At 49.8% G+C, this 24,841-nt stretch overlaps 1 protein-coding gene across 1 annotated transcript; it reads left to right on the forward strand.

Moving 5' to 3' along the window:
* The first annotated feature begins 54 nt into the window (after positions 1-54).
* Positions 55-17,653, forward strand: PFAS (phosphoribosylformylglycinamidine synthase). The gene is made up of 28 exons (XM_069482044.1): positions 55-89; positions 3,041-3,221; positions 3,308-3,443; positions 3,899-4,004; positions 4,399-4,588; positions 4,709-4,814; positions 5,174-5,314; positions 5,415-5,539; positions 5,724-5,852; positions 6,379-6,510; positions 6,668-6,796; positions 11,411-11,484; positions 11,591-11,747; positions 12,068-12,129; positions 12,277-12,438; positions 12,717-12,842; positions 12,979-13,110; positions 13,394-13,624; positions 13,800-13,980; positions 14,068-14,151; positions 14,383-14,538; positions 14,736-14,855; positions 15,168-15,313; positions 15,441-15,648; positions 15,806-15,897; positions 15,997-16,111; positions 16,717-17,040; positions 17,141-17,653. Exons 2-28 carry the CDS (start codon positions 3,080-3,082, stop codon positions 17,449-17,451), a joined length of 4,017 nt encoding a protein of 1,338 aa, XP_069338145.1. The 5' UTR covers positions 55-89; positions 3,041-3,079; the 3' UTR covers positions 17,452-17,653.
* The last annotated feature ends 7,188 nt before the right edge of the window (positions 17,654-24,841 follow it).

Genomic DNA, 24,841 nt, shown 5'->3' on the forward strand with positions numbered 1-24,841 from the left:
AGGCCAGGTCGCTGCCCGCGGCGCATGCAGATGACGTAACGAGCGCGCCACGATTCGAGGATCTCTGGGGCCGCGAAGGTCTCTTCCACGTGAGTATAGTTACCGTGCGTGAGATTGGATCCCCCTGCCATTTGCAGCCCTTCGTTACCCACCCCAAGCCTGATCCAATATCCCCACCAGGCCGAGCTGCATCCAGCTGGGGCCCGTTCGCTTGCTTTAGTGGAGGCATCCATCTTATCTTGCATGCGCTCTGCATACTCCGGCATGGGTGACCCCCATGTAAACGCAGCCCTTCTATCTCATTCATGCACTCAACTAACAGAAGATCTGTCGGCCGCCTACTTTGTGTCAGGCACCATGTTAGTCGTTGGGGATATAGCCTTCATGTCGGCAAACCCTGTCCCTGAGCTTTTGGAACTTGCATTTCACTGGGAGTGATAGATGAAAATCAAGTGGCCTAAATAAACAAAATGATTTCAAGTCCTGACACGGGAGGAAAGACTGAGGAGTGTGGTAGGAAACAAGAGTTCATTCAGTCAATAAGTTTTACTTTTTTGCTTCTTAGCCCAGGTATTGTTCTAAGCCTTGGTAATTCAGTGGAATTGAATCAGTTACAGCCCAAGCCCACGTGGAGATTTTGTTCCAGTGGGGAGTATAGACTGGAAAAAAATATATCAGATAAAAATATCATGATATGTATATTTCCTAAGTATATAGGAAATTTAAATGGCCATCAGGGCCTGGCACGGTGGCTCATGCCTGTAATTCAAGGTAGAGAATTGCTTGAGGCCAGGAATTCGAGACCAGCCAGGGCAACATACTAAGACCCCCATCTCTACAAAAAATGGAAAAAAAGTTTGGCCAGGCATGATGGTGCACACAGGAGGGTCGCTTGAGCCCAGGAGTTCGAGGGTACAGTGAGCTATGATTGCACCACTGCACTCCAGCCTGGACAACAGAGCAAGACCCTGTCTCCCTAAAGATAAATAAACAGGGCCATCTGATAGTGGCCGCTTAAGACTGGCTAGTCAAGTAAGGCCTTGCCAAGAGGAAAATTTCACCTGAAATCTAAATAACAAGAAGGAGCTAGCCATGTATATATCAAGGTGAATAAAATGTCTTCCAGGACTGAGCTTGGCAAGTCAGAGGAATAGAAGAGAAGCTAGTGTGGTTGGTACATTGTGGGTGAGACAGAATGGTGTGAGATAGGTTGGAGAGGTAGACTAGAGAGTGGCCAAACCCAGTAAGCCAGGGCGCTGAGTTGGAATTTATCCCATGTGTCCTGGGAAGTCCTGATCCTTTATGCTGATATGTGCAAATAAATTTTGTGGTTGTGAAGGGGTGGAATCGGGGACTGGTCAGGAGGCCAATGCATTAGTCCAGGTGAGTGATGGTGGTGGCTTGGAATAGAGTGAGGTAGTAGAAATGAAAAGATGAGAGATTTGAGATATGTCTGGAAATAGATTTGCTGGTGTGTTAGGTTCAGAGAATAAAGGAAAGATTAAGGTTGCCTCTTGTGTTTTTGGTTTGAGCAACTAATTGAATGATCATAGTGTTTGCTGAGATGGGGGAGACTAGGGATACAGCACATCTGGAGAAATGATAAATCAAAATTCCTGTTTTGGACATGGCAGGCTGTTCTCTGTGTATGAGACGTCTATGTGGAGATGTCACATAAGCATTTGAAGGTACTAGTCTGGAGTTTCAAGGAGAGTCAGCACTGGATAAAGTTATGGAATCCATTGGCAAATATTAGCTTGAACCATATGAGATTACCATTTTGGGCCAAAAATAATTGAATACTGGCAATTTCATTGGCTCAATCTCTTGCTTCCTGGGGAAGAGGCAGTGTACATCTGTGAGCCCTGTGTGTGTGATCATGGCTGAATGAATGGTGCAGGGGAGAAGCCCTCTACTTTGCTGAGGAGGGAGATGTCCCTGAGTACTGGGGCAGTGAAGGGAGTTTTCCAGAGTTTGTGAGACTGTACTCTTCTTCAAGAATGGGAAGGCTTTGGATATGATGGGGGTAAGCATAGGCATTCTAGGAGGGGAGTAAAGGAACAGAGAGGAGGCCGGGCAGATAAGTAGTTTAGGATAGATGTGGAGGGCCTTTTGAGTGTCAAGCTAAAGCTTTTGCGTTTACTTTGAGCAGGAACATAATATTTTGAAAACACCGAAGTGGAGGAAATGTCATTTGATTTCCCCAGTCAGGTCCAGTCCAACTCATACTCTAGATTTAAGCTTAGATGCTGTCTTAGTCCATGTGGGCTGCTATAACAAAGTACCATAGACTGAATGGCTTATAAGCAACAGAAATTTAATTCCCCTAGTTGGAGAAGAGGCTGGAAGTTGGAGATCAAGGTGCCAGGATGATTAGGTTCTGGTGAGGGTTCTCTTCCAGGTAGCAGACTATAGACTTCTAGTTGTATCCTCACATGGCAGACAGAGAGCTAGTTCTCTGGCCTCTTCCTATAAGGGCACTAATCCCGTTTGTGAGGGCTCCACCCTCATAACCTAATTACCTCCCAAAGGCCCTACCTCCAAATAACATCACATTGAGGATTAGGGTTTCAACATACAAACTAAGGGGAGGGGGAACACAGTGCATGGTAGACACCATTTCTCCCAGGAGTCTTTCCCAACTCCTAAAGTGCTGGGTTAGTACCCACAGTCCCTTGACCTTAACCACACTGGACTGGAAATGTCTGGTACTTGCCTGTCTCCCTTAATAAAATAGAAACTCTGTGAGGTCAGAAGAGATTTTTGTCTTGTTCACAGCAGTGTTCCTAAGCAAACTGGAGCCCAGCAAAGTGCAGATGCTGCAGGAACATGTGTCAAGGATGTACCTGCACACCTGCCTCCCACATTACTAAAGGCCACATTTTACAGGATTATTTAAAATCCCCAAGGTTACATTTTTCAGGTTACCTTGTTTTTCTAAATTCCAGGTACTTTCCCCTATTCCATCTCTAATGCCTGAACTATCCTTGAAACTTGAAATCCATTCAACAGATAGGCCATAGTTAATGTTATTTTTTAGGAACCTAACTCATCTATTCAGCAAAGGACAGCTGCAGAGATGTCCCCTATCCTTCACTTCTATGTCCGTCCATCTGGCCATGAGGGGGCAGCCTCTGGACACACTCGAAGGAAACTACAAGGGAAACTGCCAGAGCTGCAGGGTGTCGAGACTGAGCTGTGCTACAATGTGAACTGGACAGGTTGGGCCCAGGTATTGGATTCTTAGGGGAGGCGTCCCAATGCCAGGGGCAGCTTCTCAAGGTGTCCTTGCCCTGCCTCCCTGCAGCCGAGGTCCTCCCAAGTGCTGAGGAGATGAAGAAACTGATGTGGCTGTTTGGCTGCCCCTTGTTGCCGGGTGATGTTGCTCAGGAGTCCTGGCTCATTCTCAGCTCTAGTGACCTGCTGCTGGAGGTCGGACCCCGGTAAGGGTCTCATCCTGGAGCAACTTGTTCCAAATTCCAAGGCACATGATCCTTTCAAACACACTGCCCACCCCTTCTGCTTCCATTCCTTTACTTTCTCTTGTGATCCTTGGGAGATTTAATTTTCGTTTGCTGTCCCCTGCCTAGGAAGCCATGCACATGCTTTCCCCATTTGGATAGATGCCTCTGAAGGCGGAGCCAGCTCCCAGGCATGTTCTGGAAGTAAAATAAGTTGCATTCTTAGAAGTTAAAATCAAAGCAGTTTTGATGCTAGAAGGGCAGTTATGGTTTGGTTTAGTTTCGAAGCAGGTTTCTTGGTGCCCAGTCTGAGGCTAGAGGCCAATAGTGAGGCAGTAGCAGTGGGAGGTTGGCTATACAGCCCTGGGCAAGATCCGCCTTCCCAGCCAAGGCCTGCTGGGGACTCTCAGGTACTAACCATCCGGCCCACTGCTCAGGCTGAACTTTTCCACCCCATCATCCACCAATATCGTGTCCGTGTGCCATGCTGCTGGGCTGGAGGCTGTGGATCGTGTGGAGACTACCCGGCGCTACCGGCTCTCGGTGAGGCGGTGAGGCAATGGGCAATCGGGGTGGGAAATCAGGAGAAGGAGATGGGCCAGAGATAAGAGATTAGATCCTAAACTCTAGAGAGAAGCAGGAGGAGGAGCTCCTGGCTTTCGGCCTGTGCTGTATGGTTGTGTAGGTTGTTCACTGCCTGCGGGTACCTGTTTGAGGGGTGAATGGGGCAGAAATCCAGCCTGTGCTCCTTTTACTGATCTGTGCATCCCGGCATGGACTCATGTCTGGAAAGAGCATGTTTTTGTAAGCTGAACAAAGGTACTATATGCGGTGGCAGTGGACTGGTCCTGTATGACTTGGAGGGTCAAGGGTGGGCCATTTATCTCCACTCTTCAACTCTTCACCCCTTGCCCTCTGTGTGTGTCTCTACCCCTAGTTTGCCCACCCCCCTTCGCCTGAGGTGGAGGCCATCGCTCTGACTACCCTACATGACCAGATGACGGAGCAGCACTTCCCCAATCCCATCCAGAGTTTCACCCCTGACAGCATCCCAGCACCCCTCAATGGTCCCATCAACATACTGGCCGAGGGCCGGCTTGCGCTGGAGAAGGCCAACCAGGAACTAGGTGGGCAGGGGTCTCCGGGAGGAGGAAGTGAAGGGCTCAGGATAGGCCCGCAGGGATGCTGAGACCTGGAATATGGCTGCCTGAGTTCCCTGGTCAGCTTTTCCAGGGTTTGTCTCCTAGGTCTGGCCCTAGATTCCTGGGACCTGGATTTCTACACCAAGCGGTTCCAGGAGCTGCAGCGGAACCCCAGCACTGTGGAGACCTTCGACTTGGCTCAGTCAAACAGGTGGGGAGTAATGAGGTCATTCTGATATATCTGACCCCTTAGAGTTTGGAAGGGAAGACTGCAGGGGCTCACCTTCATGGCTCTCCCTTGGCTTAGGGGCCTCCCTGAGTCTGAGGGCCTGGGCTCCCCTGTCCATCCAGGAGTCTGCATTCAAATCTTGGTGTTATCTTCACTTTGGCTCTAGATAATCTACAATGACAGAATACTTGAAGGCTGGGACATTTTGGAATATGTTCTGACCTAGTATCTAAGTATGACTTGGCTGTAACTCTGCTGTTAAATGCTGGTGAGAAGACATGGCATAAGAAGTGACCCCCTCTTTCTGCCCTGCTTTCTCCTCCCCACGTCACCCCTTGCAGCGAGCACAGCCGACACTGGTTCTTCAAGGGCCAACTCCACGTGGATGGGCAGAAGCTGGTACACTCGCTGTTTGAGTCCATCATAAGTACCCAGGCATCCTCGAACCCCAACAACATCCTCAAGTTCTGTGACAACAGCAGGTAGGCTGTGCCCTAGGCTGGGGTGGTGTCTGGCCTGAGGGAGGGGAGGCCCCAGGCCCCATTCAAGTTGGTGCACATCCCAGAACGGATGTGTCCATAGTGCAATCCAGGGGAAAGAAGTCCGATTCCTACGGCCTGAGGACCCCACACAGCCAAGCTGCTTCCGGCAACAGCAGGGGCTGAGACATGTTGTCTTCACTGCAGAGACCCACAACTTCCCCACAGGTGAGCTGAGTCCCCAGGAGGGATAAGTGAGATCAGAGAGTAGGGGAGGGCAAAGGTCCCAGGCCCCTGGGCTGAGCTTGGGAAAAACAATCATGGAAGCTGGTTGTCCCTATTTCCAGAGGGGGTGGTCAGAGATGGGGTTTGTCTCTAAGGCACTCAGACCTCTCCCGCTCTCTCTTTGCAGGAGTAGCCCCCTTCAGTGGTGCGACCACGGGCACAGGGGGCCGGATCCGAGATGTCCAGTGCACAGGCCGTGGGGCACACGTGGTGGCTGGCACTGCTGGCTATTGCTTTGGAAACCTGCATATCCCAGGTCCATCTTCTTCCTCTTTGCCCACCTGCTTTCCCTTCCAGATTCCTTGTCCTGGCACGCAGCAAACACTTTTATCCGTTAGGTCAAATGGTCATCCTGGGTGCCTTTTCTTGGGAGGGAGGGCCCTAGGGTAGCTGGGTTTGCACTGGCCATGGTCATAAGGAATACAGGCCAGGGGAGAGAGGGGTGGCCAGAATGGCTTTGCAGATCCATGATTTTCTTTTGAAACTAGCATCCACTCAGCATGATATTGGGGTGGTCTTAGGAATACCACTGTTCCCCCAAATCTAGTTTCCTAGGAAACCTTAAGAATTCTGATCCTGTGAGTCAGAGAGGAGGCCAGTATGGGAGATGGACAGCAAAACCAGTGCTTTCCTGCGGGCTCTATACCTTCCTAAAATGGAACATTCCAACCACGCAGGTGGTCCTTGATGGCTTTGACTCTTCCCCGCGACTCTTCCTGAAGGATGCTGGCTCCTCCATCTTCTGTCTTTACAGTCTGTTCAACTTTCTTCTTGCCTTCCAGGTTACCATCTGCCCTGGGAGGATCCGAGCTTCCAGTATCCTGAGAACTTTGCCCGTCCCCTGGAGGTTGCCATTGAAGCCAGTAATGGGGCTTCTGACTATGGCAACAAGTTTGGGGAACCAGTGCTGGCCGGTGAGGCTGGGGGTGTAGAGGGAAGATGGACACCTAATCCCAGAGGGGCTTATGGGTAGGGTTTGTGGCCCAGGAGCTGTGGTATTGGGCGAGTACTGGAGAGGACGAAACTGGGTGACTGGTCCCTGTTCCCCTCCCTCTGATGTCCATGCTGCAGGCTTTGCCCGCTCCTTGGGCCTCCAGCTCCCAAATGGCCAGCGGCGTGAGTGGATCAAGCCCATCATGTTCAGTGGGGGCATCGGGTCCATGGAAGCTGAGCACGTGAGCAAGGAGCCCCCAGAGCCAGGTGAGAGCCTTTCTCTGCATCCAGCCAGCTTTCTCCCCAGCACAGGGCAGCTGCAGGGAGGGGTTTAGAGGACACTTCAGTGGTTAGTTTTTAATGTCTCGATTCATGTCTCTTCTCCCCAGTATGTGTTTTCAAGACAGGACTTTATACCAGTGGGCAGTCTTAGTCTTTGTTGCCTCTGCCCCTTCCGTGGTTTACTTGTGTGTGGCAGGGGCCCTCCTCTGCCCTACCCCTGTGGTTCTGGGTCACACCCTGATAAGTCAAGGCAGCCAGTGTTTATTCCGTACCTGCTGTGTGCCAGGGGCTTTCCGCTGCTAGCTCGGTTCAGTCAGGAAACTGACTGCACTCCCTTTTTGTGCTGGGCACTGCTGGGTGCTGTGGTAGAATCAAGATAAAGTCCAGGTCCCATTTATTGAATAGGTGACCTAGTCACATAAAAGTTACACAGTTAAAACTCCTTCCTCTGGCCCCAGGCCACCTAGTTTTTCTCCCTAGAGACAACCAATGTTAATAAGTTACTTTTGTCACTTTTGTCACTTTTGTATTCTATCAAAGGTATTTCTTGGATACGTAAATAAGTCCGTGTGTATATCTGCTTCTTTTATAAACAAATGGCATAATGTGCACACTTTTTTTTAACAACCACTTTATTAAAATGTAATTCATGTACCCTAAGGTTCACTCTTTCAAAGTGTACAAGTCAGTGGTGTTTAGTATATTCACAAAGTTGCGCGTCAATCACTACTTTCTTTCTTTTTTTTTTTTTTTAATTTCAAAATATTATGGGGGTATAGATGTTTTTGGTTACCTGTATCGATTTTGTTATGCTTGAGTCAGGGATAGTGCAGCAATCACTATTAACTCCAGAACATTCTCATCATACCAGGAGAAAGCTCTGTACCCATTAGTAGTCACTCCCTATCCCATCCCCCGGCCTCTGGCAACGACTAATTGACTTCTTTTTTTTTTTCTTGAGACAGAGTCTCTGTTGCCCAAGCTAGAGTGCCGTGGCATCAGCCTAGCTCACAGCAACCTCAAACTCCTGGGCTCAAGCAATCCTTCTGCCTCAGCCTCCTGAGTAGCTGGGACTACAGGCATGTGTCACCATGCCTGGCTAATTTTTTCTATATATATTTTTAGTTGTCCAGATAATTTCTTTCTATTTTTAGTAGAGACAGGGTCTCGCTCTTGCTCAGGCTGGTCTCAAACTCCTGACCTTGAGCGATCCTCCAGCCTTGGCCTCCCAGGGTGCTAGGATTACAAGCTTGAGCCACCACGCACGGCCACTAATTCACTTCTGTTTCTATAGATTTGCCTATTCTGGATCTGGACATTGCATTTGCAGGCATGCATCGCTTAATGATGGGGATATGTTCTGAGAAATGCGTCATTTGGCAATTTCATCAATGTACAAATATCATAGAGTGCACTTACACAGACCTAGATGGTGTGGCCTGCTACACAATCACTAGACATGGGCTCTTACTTGCAACATTATCCATGGATTTTTGTATGCTTAGAGGCCATGAAGAACAAAACACAAGAGAAAATTATGTGATCAAGAGATGTGGTAAACACCAGGTGTGTGAGGCTGCTGCCAATGTAACACAACATACTGTTTCACAGTAAAAGTTTTTTTTCACATAAGCAGGAGTACACTCTAAAATAATGATAAAAAATTTGGTATAGTAAATACATAAACCAGTAACATAGTTGTTTATTATCAAGTATTACGTAGTGTACATATAGTAATTGTATAAGCTATACTTTTATGACTGAAAGCACAGTGGGTTTTTTATACCACGTGATGACTGTGTAGGCATTTTTCAGCCCCATTATAATCTTATAGGATCACTGTCATATATGATCTATCATTGACTAAAACGTCATCATGCAATGCATGACTGTAAATGGAATCGTCGTGCCAGACTTTTGTGTCTGCCTTCTTACACTTAGCATAATACTTTCAAGGTTTGTTCTTACTGTAGCATGTATCAATACTTCGTTACTTCTTATGGTTGAATAATATCCCATTATATAGATTGGTCCAAGTGCAGTGGTGTTTACAACTAATTGATCACAACCAAGTACAGATTCCTTTGTTTCTTCACCACTCACACTGCTTCACTTGACCAGAAAAAAAAAATCCCATTTTATAAATATGTCACGTTTTGTTTATACATTCATCAGTTAGGTTGTTTCTGCTTTGTAGCTATTTATGAACAATGTGGCTATGGACGTTTGTGTAGAGGTTCTTGGGTTCTCTTAGGACTATAACTAGGAGTGGAATTGTTGGGTCATGTGGTGACTCTGTTTAACTTTTCAAGGCATTGCCAGACTCAACATTTGTTATTATCTGTCCTTTTGAGTATAGTCATCGTTGTGGTTTTCATTTGCATTTCTCCAATAACTAATGATGTTGAGCATCTTTTCATATGCTTGTTGGCCATTTGTGTATCTTCCTAGGAGAAACATCTATTCAGATCCTTTGCCCATTTTTTAATTGGACGATTTGTCTTTTGTTGTTGGATTATAAGAGTTCTTTTTTTTTTTTTTTTTTTTTTTAAGACAGAGTCTCGCTCTTTTGCCCAGGCTGGAGTGCCGTGGCATCAGCCTAGCTCACAGCAACCTCAAACTCCTGGGCTCAAGTGATCCTCCTGCCTCAGTCTCCCGAGTAGCTGGGACTGCACATATGCACCACCACAATGGCTAATTTTTTCTATTTTTAGTACAGACGGGGTCTCACTCTTGCTCAGGCTGGTCTTGAACTCCTGACCTCGAGCGACCCACCCCCCCCCCCCCCCCCGCCCCGTCGGCCTCCCAGAGTGCTAGGATTACAGATGTGAGCTACCGTGCCCAGCCTAAGAGTTCTTTATATATTCTGGATACTAGCCCTTATCAGATAAATGATTTGCAAATATTTTTTTCCTATTCTATGGATTTTTTTACTTTCTTCATAGTGTTTTCTGAAGCACAGACATTTTTAATTTTGGGAAAGTCCAATTTATCTATTTTTTTTCTTTTGTTGATTATTGTTTTGGTGTTACAACTAAGAAAGCATTGCCTAAGCCAAGGTTTCAAAGATATACTCATATGTTTTCTTCTAATATTATCGTTTTAGCTCTTACATTTAGGTCTCTAATACATTCTGAATTAATTTTTGTGTATGGTGTGAAGTAGGGCTCCAACTTCATTCTTTCATATGTGGATATCCAGTTGTCCTAACACTGCTTTTCGAAAAGACTGTTCTTTCCTCATTAAATTGTCTTGGTACTCTTGTTAAAAGTCAGTTGGCTATAAAGACGTGGGTTCATTTCTGGACTCACAGTTCTAATACATTGATCTGTAAGTCTGTACTGATGCTAGCACCATACTGTTGAAATTCCTGTAGTTCTACAGTAAGTATTAAAAGCAGAAAGTATAAGTCCTCCAATTTTGTTCTTTTTCAAAATTGTTTTCTCTGTTTTAGGTCCCTCACATTTCCATATGAATTTTAGGGATTATCAAGTTCTATCAATTTCTACAAAAAAAGGCAGCTAAGACTTTGATAGGGATTGTGTTGAATCTGCAGATCAATTTGGAAAGTACTGCCATCTTAACAATATTAAGTCTTTCAGTCTATGAATATGGGATCTATGTCTATTTGTTTATGTCTTCTAAAATGTTTTATAGCTTTTAGTGTACAAGTCTGCATTTCTATTGTTAAATTTATTCCTAAGTATTTTATGGTTTTTGATGGTATAGTAAATGGGTGTACATATTTTTGCACCTTGCTTTTTTTTACTTACCAATATATCTTAGAGATCATTTCATATGAAATCATTACTTCATTACATTCATATGTTTTCTCTTTTTTGGTAGCTTAGTGTTTCGTTGTGTGGACATGCCATAATTTAATCAGTTCTCTGTTGTCAGCTGATTTCCTGTCTTTGCTAATACAAACAATGCTGCGATTTCGGTATGTGTTAATACAGTGTTTAATCTTGTACATGGGTGATTTTATAGCTGTCTAAATGAATCTGTAGGATAAGTTCCTCGCAGTGTATTAACCTGATCAAAGAATGTGTGTGTTTGTAATTTTTTTTTTTTTTTTTTTTTTTTTGAGACAGAGTCTCACTCTGTTGCCCAGGCTAGAGTGAGTGCCGTGGCGTTAGCCTAGCTCACAGCAACCTCAAACTCCTGAGCTCAAGCGATCCTCCTGTCTCAGCCTCCCGAGTAGCTGGGACTACAGGCATGCACCACCATGCCCGGCTAATTTTTTCTATATATATATTTTTAGCTGTCCATATAATTTCTTTCTATTTTTAGTAGAGATGGGGTCTCGCTCTTGCTCAGGCTGGTCTCGAACTCCTGAGCTCAAACGATCCGCCCACCTCGGCCTCCCAGAGTGCTAGGATTACAGGCGTGAGCCACCGCGCCCGGCCTGTAGTTTTGATTGATATTGCCAAACTGTCCTCCACAGAGGTTATACCAGTTTACTCTCCCCTCAACCTGGTGGAGTATTAAGGCTCCTGCTCCCCTAATCTCAGCTGCCTTCACCCTCACAGTGCCTTGCTTTAGAGGTGGCTTTGGGTGGCTTCCCCAGTGTTCTAATTCTGCCCTCTTTCCTCACAGGCATGGAGGTTGTAAAGGTTGGGGGTCCTGTCTACAGAATCGGAGTTGGGGGTGGAGCTGCTTCATCTGTGCAAGTGAGTGGGAATAGCTAAAGACTCTAAAATTGCTGGGCCCTGTGCGTGGGGGCGGGTATGGGAGCCCCAGGCTCCCAGAGCTGAGCTATGCCATGTGTTCCCCCAGGTGCAGGGAGACAATGCCAGTGACCTGGACTTTGGAGCTGTGCAGCGGGGAGACCCGGAGATGGAACAGAAGATGAACCGTGTGATCCGGGCTTGCGTGGAGGCCCCCAAGGGAAACCCCATCTGTAGCCTCCATGACCAGGGTGCTGGTGGCAATGGTGAGGGAAGGGGTTGGGACAAGGGACTGTCTTACCTGGTCTCCTGCCACATTTGGTTTAGGGAGAGGCATTGTGGATCCGAAACCAACTGCCCTCAGCTTTAGGTCCCATTCTCCACCCCCTATGTATTCTGGACAGGTTCAGGGTTGGAGCAGGTAGACATTTGCTGCCATGAGATGGCTGGCACTAAGGGTGCAGCAGCAACTCACACAGGAACACGCAGAATTTTAGGAGCTCCTTTGGAGGCTGGGGACTGCCTTTTGTTTACCTGGAGCTGACCATGCCCAGGTCACCACCTCTCCCTGCAATCCTCTCACCAGGCAACGTCCTAAAGGAGCTGAGTGACCCAGCTGGAGCCATCATTTACACCAGCCGCTTCCAGGTGGGTCTCATCCCCGATGTCTGGGTCTTTCCCCACCCCTGCCGGCCCCAACAGGCCTCCACCCATCTCTTCCCTATTCTTGGCAACAACATGAGACTTGGGAGTGCCCACTGACCCTTGTCTGTCCTCCCCACCATGGCTGTGCAGCTGGGGGACCCAACCCTGAATGCCCTGGAAATCTGGGGAGCTGAGTACCAGGAGTCAAATGCACTTCTGCTGCGGCCCCCCGACCGGGACTTCCTGAGTCGTGTCAGTGCCCGGGAACGCTGCCCAGCTTGCTTTGTGGGCACCATCACTGGAGACAAGAGAGTGAGTTGCCTCAGGGAGTTGGGGGTGGACACTGTGAGCAGACTTGAGTCCCCTGGGTACAAGCTAGAAGGAGAATTGTCAAGGGAGAGAGACGAGAGGAAGATGAGAGATGGTGGCAAACAAGGTGTGGGGAACAGGATGTAGGAGGCAGGAGGGGTAGGGACACAAGAGGGGAAGCCAAACAGGGTAGAGAGAGCATTTCTGTCCCGATTTCTAGGAGCATTCCCTGCTAGTGTTCCTAGTCTCATTCCCTCTGGTGGTGTCCCTGTGGTCTACAGATAGTGCTGGTGGACGATCGGGAGAGTCCTGTGGGGAGAAACGGCCAAGGGGATGCCCCCCCGACACCCCCTCCCACCCCTGTGGACCTGGAGCTCGACTGGGTGCTGGGCAAGATGCCCCGGAAGGTGTGTGTGGTGGTCATGGGAGGCTGGGTTTCTCCTTCTGTGGCCTCCTCTCCAGACCACCCTTTACCTTCCATGGTCACCTGTATGTTCAGCCCTCCCCGGGTGCTCATAGTCCCTGTTGCTGTCTGTGTTGCAGGACTTCTTTCTCCAGAGGGATGCCCCTGTGCTGCAGCCCCTGGCCTTGCCCCCAGGGCTGAGCGTGCGCCAGGCTCTGGAGCGGGTTCTGAGGCTGCCTGCTGTGGCCAGCAAGCGCTACCTCACCAACAAGGTACCCCCCTGCAGCCCCACTCTGCCCCCTGCCCCCTCCCTCCACTCACCTACCCCTGGTCTTCTGCCCTCAGGGACTGCTATGGGGGTTCCACAGGCCCTGGAAGGAAGTGACAGGGGCCAGGCAGCCACCCTGATGGCCTGGTCTCCCTGCTGTCCCCCCTCTTGTCTGCATGTCGGGGGAAAGCCAGGTCTCCCTCTGTACCGTATCCCTTGGGAGCAAGTATTGGAGCATACTCTGTCCCTGTCCCTTGCTGTCTTATCAGCCCCACCTGGTTCCACAGGTAGACCGCTCCGTGGGTGGCCTGGTGGCCCAACAGCAGTGTGTCGGGCCCCTGCACACTCCTCTGGCAGATGTAGCGGTTGTGGCACTGAGTCACCAGGAGCTTATAGGGGCCGCCACAGCCCTGGGAGAGCAGCCAGTCAAGAGCTTGCTGGACCCCAAGGTCGCCGCCCGCCTGGCTGTGGCCGAAGCTCTCACCAACCTGGTGTTTGCTCTGGTCACTGACCTCCGGGTGAGTTCTCCCACAGCTTCTGCCCTAGAGCCCCAGGCCTTTGGGACACTTTCACATCCAGCACTTACTCACCCTCTTGGCCTTCATGTCATATTCATAACCTTCCAGTCCCTGTGTACTTGTGAACTCTCCACATCTCTCTTCCCCACTAATGCCATGCCTTTGCCGCTCCCAGGACGTGAAGTGCAGCGGGAACTGGATGTGGGCAGCCAAGCTCCCAGGGGAGGGTGCAGCTCTGGCCGATGCCTGTGAGGCTATGGTGGCAGTGATGGCAGCCCTGGGTGTGGCAGTGGACGGTGGCAAGGACTCCCTTAGCATGGCTGCCAGGGTTGGCACCGAAACTGTGCGGGCTCCCGGTGAGGTCTGGGGGCCCCGGGGAGAGGAGGAGGAGCTGCAGGGCTGGGCTAGCAGCTCACTCTTTCTCAATCCTTCTTGGTCTGCAGGGTCGCTGGTCATCTCAGCCTATGCTGTCTGCCCAGACATCACAGCCACTGTGACCCCAGACCTCAAACATCCTGGAGGGAGAGGTATAGATTCGTCCCCGTCCCCGCTGCCTTGTGTGTTCTGAGTGTGGTCCTTGCTTTGGGTCTGCTTTGTGAGTAGCGGGCTCCCTCATGTCAACACTGGCCTGTGGTGCTTTCTGGGACTGGTGGTCTGGGGCATCTCACCACATGCTGGGAATAGCAGTGCTGTGGGCACTTCAGGGAGGGGGTCCTCCTGAGCTCCCCATCTCCCCTCACTGCTCCCCATCTCCCCAGGCCATCTGCTGTACGTGCCTCTGAGCCCTGGGCAGCACCGGCTGGGGGGCACAGCCCTGGCCCAGTGCTTCTCCCAGCTTGGGGAGCAGCCTCCCAACCTAGACCTGCCCGAGAACTTGGTGCGTGCCTTCAGCATCACCCAGGGGCTGCTGAAAGGTGAGTGAGACCCCAAGGTAGATGGTGCACATGGTGCTAGGCACGTGGCAGGTGTTCACCAGCTAAGCACGTGAGCATGGGGCAGGAGGGTCTCCAAGGCCCTTCTCTCTAGTTCTCTCACACATGCAACCAACTCACCAAAAGGTGGGTGAAGGTTTGGGCTCCGAGGTTGCTAAGTGTTCTTTTCCTTCTTCCAGACCACCTCCTCTGCTCAGGCCATGACGTCAGCGATGGAGGACTCGTCACCTGCCTGCTAGAGATGGCCTTTGCTGGAAATTGTGGGATAGTGGTGGATGTGCCTGCCCCTGGGGTTGATGGTGAGGACCCTGGAGTCTAGGCTCAGGCTTAGGCTACCCTGCAGACCCCATCACCTGTTAAAGAATGGAGTGCCCCCAACCCCTGTTGCCTGAGTCTTCCCGACTGTCTCTTCTGTGCTGTCTTCACTGACAGCTGAACTGGATGGGACCGATGGCACACCCACTGTGTGTTCCTGTGTGTTCCTGACTGTACCCTTGAGACCTCCCATCCCTGAGATGTCCCTGATACAGCATCCTCGATCCCACCCTGATTCCTGCCTCCTCCACTCCCTGGGCCTCGGCCCCCCAACTCCGCTCCTTCTGCTCTCCCAGCGCTGCCTGTACTGTTCGCCGAGGAGCCCGGCCTCGTGCTGGAGGTGGAGGAGCCAGACCTGGCCCAAGTGCTGCAGCGTTACCGGGGCGCTGGCCTCCAGTGCCTGGAGCTGGGCCGCACAGGTGGTGCCGGGCCCCACGCCATGGTGAGGAAGCCAGGAAGAGAGCGGCACACGTGGGCAGTCGGAGTAGGGTGGCCCAGGTCCACCTCTGCCAGCTGTGGAGGGGCCATCCTTTCTCCTAGCCCCCTGCTAGATTTGTCCTTCTCCCTAGATCCAGGTGGCAGTGAACGGGGCTGTGGTTCTGGAGGAGCCTGTTGGGCAGCTGCGAGCCCTCTGGGAGGAGACGAGTTTCCAGCTGGACCAGCTGCAGGCAGAGCCTTGCTGTGTGACAGAGGAGGAACGGGGCCTGAGGGAGCGGATGGGGCCCCGCTACTGCCTGCCCCCAACCTTTCCCAAAGCCTCCGTGCCCCGGGAGCCTGGTGAGGGAGCGTGTGCAGAGGCTTGGCTTCCTGGGCACATTGGGCCTGGAGGGTACAGCCAATGGCCTGGATGCCTGGGCCTGCCCTAGAAAAGGTATCTGGGGAGCTGGGGTGGGGAAGTAACCCTCTGGGCTAGAGACACTCCTTCTCTCCCCAGGCGGCCCCACCCCCCGAGTCGCCATCTTGCGAGAGGAAGGCAGTAATGGAGACCGGGAGATGGCTGATGCCTTCCACTTGGCTGGGTTTGAGGTGAGCAGGGTCAGGTAGCAGGGTAGGGTGGCAGAGCTGGGGGCGCTGATCCAGCCTCAGCTGCATGTTCTCTGACACTTCCCCTCCCCATCCTGCCAGGTGTGGGATGTGACCATGCAGGACCTCTGCTCTGGGGCAATCGGGCTGGACACATTCCGTGGTGTGGCCTTTGTGGGTGGCTTCAGCTACGCAGACGTCCTAGGCTCTGCCAAAGGTCAGTATGCAGACTTTTGCCCACTCCCTCCCGCATGCATTCCTGAGAAGTACTTTTAGCAACCCCCTTCCTGGGCTGGGGATTGGCCTCTCACCTCCACAAAGACAGGGCAGACTTTCATTCTGAGCCAGATGCCAGCAGAAGGCCTGTAGGTACCTTAAATGAGACAGGGGGTCTGAATGGGGCCGTGCCAACATGGAGGGCTCGTGTCCTAACTACAGAGACGGCTGCTACTCAGCTCTAGCAGATTATCCTATTGGAAAGATGGCTCAACATGGCCAGATCTTTCTGTTTTTCAAGAGAAGCCAAAAAATCCAGATTTTTATATGAAATCTTGTCTTTAAACATTAGGCAACTAAATAAAAATATTTGAAAATGTTCTGCTGGCCACTTATGGGCCACCTCTGGCCCAGGAGTTGGCAACATCTGATTTAAGCAGAGAAACTCATTTTTTCCCTCGCACTTGTCCCGAGCTCTGCAGAGGGGGGTCCTTGGGGAGAGAAGCAGTGGTTGCTGGGATGGAAGAACAGTCTCACTGCTTCGTTCCCTCCTTCCCCTTTTCTGAGGTCTTCCATATCCCATCCTGACTTCCCTTTCCCTCGTAGGATGGGCAGCTGCCGTGACCTTTCATCCACAGGCTGGGGCTGAGCTGAGGCGCTTCCAGCAGCGGCCAGACACCTTCAGCCTGGGCGTGTGTAATGGCTGTCAACTGCTGGCTCTGCTGGGCTGGGTGGGAAGCGACCCCAGTAAGGATGCCAGAGACACGGGCCCTGATTCCTGGCCGGCCCGGCCCGGCCTCCTGCTACGCCCCAACCTGTCTGGGCGTTTTGAGTCTCGCTGGGCCAGCGTGCGTGTAGGGCCCGGACCAGCCCTGATGCTGCGAGGCATGGAGGATGCCGTGCTGCCCGTGTGGAGCGCCCATGGGGAAGGTCAGGCCCGGACAGGCCCAGACGGGGCAATGGGAAGAGAGTGGGAGATGGGCGGAGAGCATGGAGTTTGGCTTTCACTTCCCTTCTCCTTTCCTTTCAGGTTACATGGCGTTTTCTTCTCCGGAACTCCAAGCCCAGATTGAGGCCAGGGGCCTGGCTCCACTGCACTGGGCAGATGACGATGGGAACCCCACAGAGCAGTACCCCCTGAATCCCAACGGGTCCCCAGGGGGCGTGGCTGGCGTCTGCTCCCAGGATGGCCGCCACTTGGCTCTCATGCCGCATCCTGAGCGGGCCGTGAGGCCTTGGCAGTGGGCATGGCGGCCCCCTCCATTTGACACTCTGACCACCTCCCCCTGGCTCCAGCTCTTCATCAATGCCCGAAACTGGACCTTGGAAGCAGGCTGCTGAGCAGGCCGGGGAGGCTTAGCTGGGCCTCCTGGTTTGTCCCTGAGTGTGTGCTGCCCTCTCCCCCATCACCTTCAGGAGCACCCCAGATTATTGCCAAAGATATCTTGGACAGACAAGGACCAAAATGCCAAGAAAACCTCAGCTGACTATATAATCTGCCTGCTAATTTTGTTTTCTGCTGCTGGATCTGTTTTCAGTTCCTCTGCTCTAACGTGTGCCCTTCCTCAGGCCCAGGAAACCATTTTTCTGTGGTTCAGAAAAATGCTTATGAGGGAAAGTTAGGATGCATGCGGTGGGGGAGGGTTCCATTGCCCCACTGCACTCCGCCCAGTGATCACCTTCGTGCCTCATTTCCCTCCTCTGGGCCCTGGGCGATGTTTTATGCTCCCTTTCTCATCACTAGGCTTAGGGGACAGGGACAGATGTGCAAGAGTATACAAGTTAGCCCCTCAGAGCCTCACTGTTCACATCTGAGAAATAGCAGAAGCTTTCTGGATTTCTCTTAAAGTGTTGTGTGTGCTAAATGCAAAAAACTTGCAGAAGATTCTCTAACACAGTCCCTGGCTGTGTCTCAGGGCTGGCCTGATGCTGGCCTCTGAACTCTATTCCTGATACTTGCTTCTAATTTGGCAGCTCTCTTTCTGATAGAAGTGGTTGGCACCCTCATCCCTATAACTGAGCCCTTAATATATTGGAAACTACCTCTTTCATTCATTCCATTAATGTCTGTTGATTAGCTATTGTGCCAAGTACTGTCATTGGTCCCAGGGAGCCTGGTTTAATGGAATTTAAAATAATAGCTGTATGTAGCACTTGCCTAGAGCCAAGCAAGTACTAGGCATTTTATATCTGAATTAATTCTCACAAAAATTCAACAGGTACTGGATAGCCCTGCCCCCTTTTTATTATAAGGAAGAATTAAGGTTAACTAGAGTGCCTAGGTCACACAGCTTGTAAGGGACAGCCATGCTCACCCATGCTACATCTGCTTCCCATCCTGCAGTCACACTTCTCAGAAGCACCATATCAAGATTTCCTGCTGACAGCGTCTCCCATCATCCATTGCTTCCTCTGTTAACGCAACTGTGTATACAGCTCACTTCCTCATGACTGTTCTGTTGTACAGCTCAAGTCACTTGGCCCCCTAAAAGTTCAACATCTTGATCGAAGAAGTTTCCCTGAGAATAGAGACTGGAATCTCAGATCCCTGAGGGTATCAGAGCCTAAAGAAGCGGGGCAGGGGCCAGGCGCAGTGGCTCACACCTGTAATCCTAGCACTCTGGGAGGCCGAGGCAGGAGGATTGCTCGAGGTCAGGAGTTGCAGACCAGCCTGAGCAAGAGCAAGACCCCCATCTCTACTAAAAATAGAAAGAAATTATATGGACAGCTAAAATATATATATAGAAAAAATTAGCCGGCATGGTGGCTCATGCCTGTAGTACCAGCTACTTGGGAGTCTGAGGCAGTGGGCCAACCCCATGGCACTCTAGCCCTGGCAACAGAGTGAGACTCTGTCTCAAAAAAAAAAAACAAAAGAAGAAGCAGGGCAGGGAGGCTGAGCAGTAGCCACCCTAAGAAGAAACTAATGCAGTAATAATGAAACAATGTTAAATTATGGGTATGGAGAAAACTATTTTAGATCCTTTTTCATTGCTTTGCAAAGTGACCTCCTTTGGGCAGTGTGGAGCTAGTAGTAATCATCATTTTTGACATTTGAACATTCCTTCCTGACCCTGGGAAAGAATATACGTATATTTTTTAAAGTTATGATCTCAAACGTACCATTTTTGGGCTGATCCAAAGGCTTAGATGTCAGGTTTACTGAGTACTTGATGCAAAAGTAGAAGGATGACATGAAGTAAACTGCTTGGTATTAAATTCATGGGTTTGGAAGGTGGAGCAGTTTCTGGTTTGGATCACCCTGGCCAAGCAAAATCCACCCTCAGTCACTGTCAAGACCAAGGCCTCTCAGCTTCTCATCCCTGTTTTCATTTAGTAGCCACACAACCCCATCCTTGCTGGCCCCTGACCCAGCTCCTATATCCCCCTGACCCCCCTCCCCAAGGACTCGCTAGCAAACCCTACAGGCTAGCTCTGCCCCTCCTTCCCATTATGGAAAACCAGCTGAGAACCACTTCTGCAGCCCTCCAGGTGGTGGCTTTTATTCTCACCCCACCCCCCACCCCCCACCCCGTTTCATCTCCCTCAGGCTGGGGAGTTGGAGTTGGGGTCCTCCCTGTACCACTTCCAGACTATTCTCCACTCAATTTGAAGACAATCGCCCACTTTAGGCTCAGGCCAACCTACTATATCCCCTCTACCCCCTTCTTTGTGTGCTACCGGCTTCCCCATCACTCCAGGTGGCAGGTGGAAGAGGCTGCCAATCCAATTGGTCTCCAATATCCAGTTCCTCCCTCTAGAAAGAACCATCCTGTATTTTAGCTGTGGTTGCAGCTGCTGCAAATAAACATCTTCCAGCTTCCTTTCCAAATGTGATTAAATTCTGGCCAATGGAAGAGGAAATGATGTGTGTAATTTCCAAGTGTTCTTGAAGGGTGCGTGTTCCTTTTCCTCCATTCTTGCTTTGTGCTGTCTGGAATGTAGACATGACAACTGGAAGTTCAGCAGCCATATTGGACCATGAGGTAGCTATGTGAATTGGTGCTATATAGCTACAAGATAGAAGGAGACTGGTTCTCTTGACACAGGAGAGTCTTATGAGCCCTAGAAATGCTATCACTGGGTGTCCTGAGTGTAGAAAACAAACTGTCTTGCCTAAATCCAATTAATTTTGGTGTTTTCTGTTACTCGTAGCCAAACCTTATTGCATTCGACCATTCCTAGCTCCCCCTCATTCTTCAAGGGCATTAGCCCCTGGCTCCCAGTCTTGCTCTCCACCTTAGTCCCTTCCATTGTCTTGGATTCACGTCGATGACCATCTAACACTCTGAACATCCCTCCAATGACTTCCATTCCAACTCAGCCAACCACCTCAGTTGGATTTTGTCATCACCCATATCTGCTCCACCTCCAGACTAATTTATTTAAACACCCTTCTGATCATAACCTCCCTTCTTTTTCATCTATAGTACTCTGAGATTTCAAAGTCATCAGGACCTCTGATATGGTAACTACTTTATCCCAATCTATCACTCCTTTTCCTTCTTCCCTCTTTTGTCCAACTTCCAGTAACAGCCTTTCTAATCCCTTTCAACTTGACCCAGTATCTTCATCATACCCATTGGGCAAAATCCTAACCCACCAGTTTTCTCTGAGAATGCCAGATGACAGAGCAGCCTGTCTCAAATTCATCATTACCCACCTATGGGGGAAGCAGGGAATGGGAATGGGAAATAGAGATAAAAGGTAATAAAGAGAACACTCCAGTGGACCTTCAAATGATGATATGCCAGCCGGGTGCAGTGGCTCATGTCTGTAATGCCAGCATTTTGGGAGGCTGAGGTGGGAGTTCCAGACCAGCCTGGGCAACGTAGTGAAACCCCATCTCTACAAAAAGTAAAAATTAAAAAATTAGTCAGGTATGGTGGCTCATGCTGTAGTCCCAGGTACTCAGAAGGCTGAAGTGGGAGGATTCCTTGAGCCCAAGAGTTAGAGAGGCTGCAGTGAACTAAGACTGCCCCACTGCACTCCAGCCTGGGTGACAGAGTGAGACCTTGTCTCTAAAAAAATAATAATTTTTAAAAAGATAATATGACATTAACAGAGGAGCATGATGATCTCAGTTCTCTGTATCTGAGGTCCAAGAACAAAAACCATACAACATCCACACCTAATAAAATCCTGTCCTTCCTGTGGGTCTCAGGTGAGTCAATAGCCTTCTGCTCAAATCCTTGCTAGGTACAGGAGGTTCTTAAAGTAGCACCACATACCTCTCTTTTCAGCTCAAATCACTGTTGTACTTTCTTTTTCACCATTGCAATCTTATATTGAACTATGTTTCTTCATCAAAGATCTGTCTCCCCAGTAGATACAAGCTCCATGAGACCAGGAGCCCCATTTTTGCTCTCCACTGTGTCCTAACACCTAGCAAAGTGCCTAGCACCTACTAAGTGCTCAATAAATATATGTTGAACAAATAAATAAATATGAATTGAAAGTTAGTAAAGATTGATATACATTTTTCTCCTTAATAGAAGAGTGAATTAGTGGATTGGGTTCACAGGTGGTTTGGCTTTACACATCCTCTCAAGCATTTCCTCTTTTTACCTAATTTTTCCAGTCATTCAGAGTCACAAGCTCTCTTTGTTATAGAGATGCGGTCTTGCTATGTTGCCCAGGCTGGTCTTGAACTCCTGGCTCCAAGTGATCCTCCCGCCTCAGCCTCCCAAATCTCTGGGATTACAGGTATGAGCCACTGTGCCCAGCTTAGACAAGTGTTTGTTATCAAGCCAAATGAAGGACACTGGTTTAATGTTACTGGAGAGACAGAACCAGGAAGTTGGTTTTCTTTCTTAATTTAACACCTTCCTCAGAGCCAACAGGGCCCTTCAAATTCACAGAAGGAGACACAGCACTGAACTGAGCATGCATTACTGTCACCTTCAGTTGCTGGAAGGAGCACTACTGGTGAGGGGGGCAGGAAGGCAGCAGGCAGGGGCCCGGCACAGAGAGGGAGGAGTGCAGGCAAGGGGGCCCAGATAGGACCACCTGGTGGGGGCTGCCTTCTCCAGAGAGGCTCCCAGCAAGGGCACCCTCTGCTCTCTTACTAGCCAGCCCACCAACGGGCTTCCCTCCAAATCATATCAGGGACACCATGTCCCAACCAATGCATGGGCAACAAGGAGAGACTGGAAAGAAGGAGGTGGGCATCGGCAGTGGGCAGCCCGTTGGAGGGATGTCTCCCACAGAGATTGGGCTGTCAGAATTGTGGGGTCTGGCTAGCCATGGTTCCCAGCACCTACTACATTCAAGACCCTGTGGTGGTGGAAACCAAACAAATTTTCAATCTGTCCTTGGGCACTTGGGGGAAGCTAAGAGCGAGATGCTGGAGACCCCACAACTGCTGCAGGGGGGCCCAGGTCTTTGTGTCTTGTCTCCATACAAGAACGTCTGTGTGAGCAGCTCACTAGGAGTGCCTGCAGCATTGGGCCACCCTCCCCTGTGCAGGAATGGGTTTGTGCAGAGGAGCCTGACGCCACAGAATGGGACGAAGCACTGTGAAAAGAGGGCCCCACCCAGTCTGTCACTCCGGTAAATACATGGTCAATGGCTTTGTCCTGGGGAGCACACATGAAGGAGACAGACTTGAAACAAGTGATTTCAATCAAGTGCCTTTTAGGGGAGACTCAGGGTACCACGGGAGCTCAGACAGGGGATGCAGCTCTGATCAGGGAAGGATTCCCAGGGTAAGCTGAGACCTGAAGGGTGTGCAGCAGTTTGTTACACAGAGAGGGTGGCGCTCGAAGAAAACAGAACAATATTTGCAAAGCCTCACAGGTGAGAGACATGTAAAGAAAGTGAACAAAGGTGAGCGAGCCAGCCTGGAACAGTAAGTACAAATAGGAAACAGGACAGGCAAAGTCAAAGGTCTAACAGACCCATGTTAAGGAATCTGGACTTGATCCTAAGAGCACCGGGAAACCATTCGAAGGGGTTGGGTTTATATAGGGGATAGATGTAAACAGAGCTGTATTTTTTTGTTTGTTTGTTTGTGTTTTGTGTGTGTTTGTTTTGTTTTTTGAGACTATGTAACAGAAGTAAGGGCCTGAAAAAGGACAAAATGTATTACAAGTTGTCTCTTTAACTCCCCCGCACTCCCTTTCGGAATTAAAACCCGCATTCCTGCTGGAAGGCAGTGATCAGAGGGACAGAGGAGTGTCCTTTGTTCTTTGTACCACAAGAGATGACTCAACGGAATCTGCCAGACAGAGGTCACCAGACTGTCTTCACCAGAGATGCTATAGTTAAACAGCAATAACCTAAAGCTAAAAACTCCCTATAAAAGCTCTGTATTTCTGCTTATAGTTAGGACAATGGTTCTTTAAGATGAGAGTCTACCATCCTTATTTGCCAACAAATTAATAAACTTCTCTTTCCTTTCCCTCCAACCACTTGTCCTCATTCTTTCTTCGTTCAGCCATGGGGACAAGAACTTAACTTTCGGTAACAACGTGTCACTCTGTCACCCAGGCTGGAGCACAGTGGTGCATTCATAGCTCACTGTAGCCTCAAATTCCTGGGCTCAAGTGATCCTACTGCCTGAGCCTCTCAAGTAGCTAGGACTACAGGCACTCACCACCATGCCGTTAATTAAAAAAAAATTTTTTTTTTGTAGAGACAGTGTCTTGCTCTGTTGCCCAGGCTGGTCTTGAACTCCTGGCCTCAAGCAATCTTCCTGCCTTGGCCTACCAAGGTGCTGGATTGCAGGCATGAGCCACCGCACCCAGTCCAGATCTGTGTTTTTGAGAGATCTCTCTGGCTGCAGAGGAGGAAGGTAGGAGGGGATGTGGGAGTCAGGAGAAAGCTGTGACTTCTCCAGGCGGAAGTAACACTGGCCTAGACTAGGGTAATGGCAGTGAAGGTGGAGAGAAATGGAAGGATTCAAGAGACCTTAGGAGATGGGATCATCAGGAACTGGATGTGGGAGGAGAAGGAAGGGAGAGAGTAGCCAATGATGAAGCCCAGTCTTCCTGCTTGAACCACTAGGTAGATGATAATTTCATTGTCCATGCTAGGAACACGTTTGGGAGGAAGATGATGTGCTTTGCTTAGGTTGTGTTGAGTTTGAAGCATCAGTGGAAGATGCAAGTGGAGGTTTCCAGGAGGCAGTCAGAATAGATCTGGTCTCTGCTAACCTTACTTAAAGAGAGAAAGTGAGAGATCTGGGATGGAGATGAATATTTGGGAGGCAAATATTCATAGCGTATGTGGATGAGTAAGGTTATCTAGGGGGAGTGTGCAGGCCCTGGTGGCCCAACATCTAAGGGGCTGACAGACAAAGAGGAGGCTGAAAAGGAATGGCTACCACTAACCTAACAATCTAACCAGCTGCCCAGAGATCTGAGGCACTAGAAGGGACAAGCGGGCTAGCCTGTCCTGCTCCTCCGCAGCTCCTCTCTCCTGGATCCTTTCCCCACTTAGTGCACTTTGCCCACTTACCCTCCCCGCTCCCGGACATCCCACCTGCCTTGGCTAAATAAAGGAGATGAAAAGAGCTAAATTAGGCCAGGCATGCGGTGTGTCACGCCTGTAATTTTAGCACTTTGGGAGGCCAAGGTGGGAGGATGGATGGATCACTTGAGGCCAGGAGTTCAAGATTATGATGAGCTATGATTGCACCACTGCACTCCAGCCTGGGCAACATAACGAGTCCCCATCTCTACAAAAAGTAAAAAAAAAAAAAAAAAAAATAGGCAGAGCGCGGTGGCTC

Source organism: Eulemur rufifrons, chromosome 9, assembly GCF_041146395.1.
Source record: "Eulemur rufifrons isolate Redbay chromosome 9, OSU_ERuf_1, whole genome shotgun sequence".
In the NCBI taxonomy this organism is placed as follows: domain Eukaryota; kingdom Metazoa; phylum Chordata; class Mammalia; order Primates; family Lemuridae; genus Eulemur; species Eulemur rufifrons.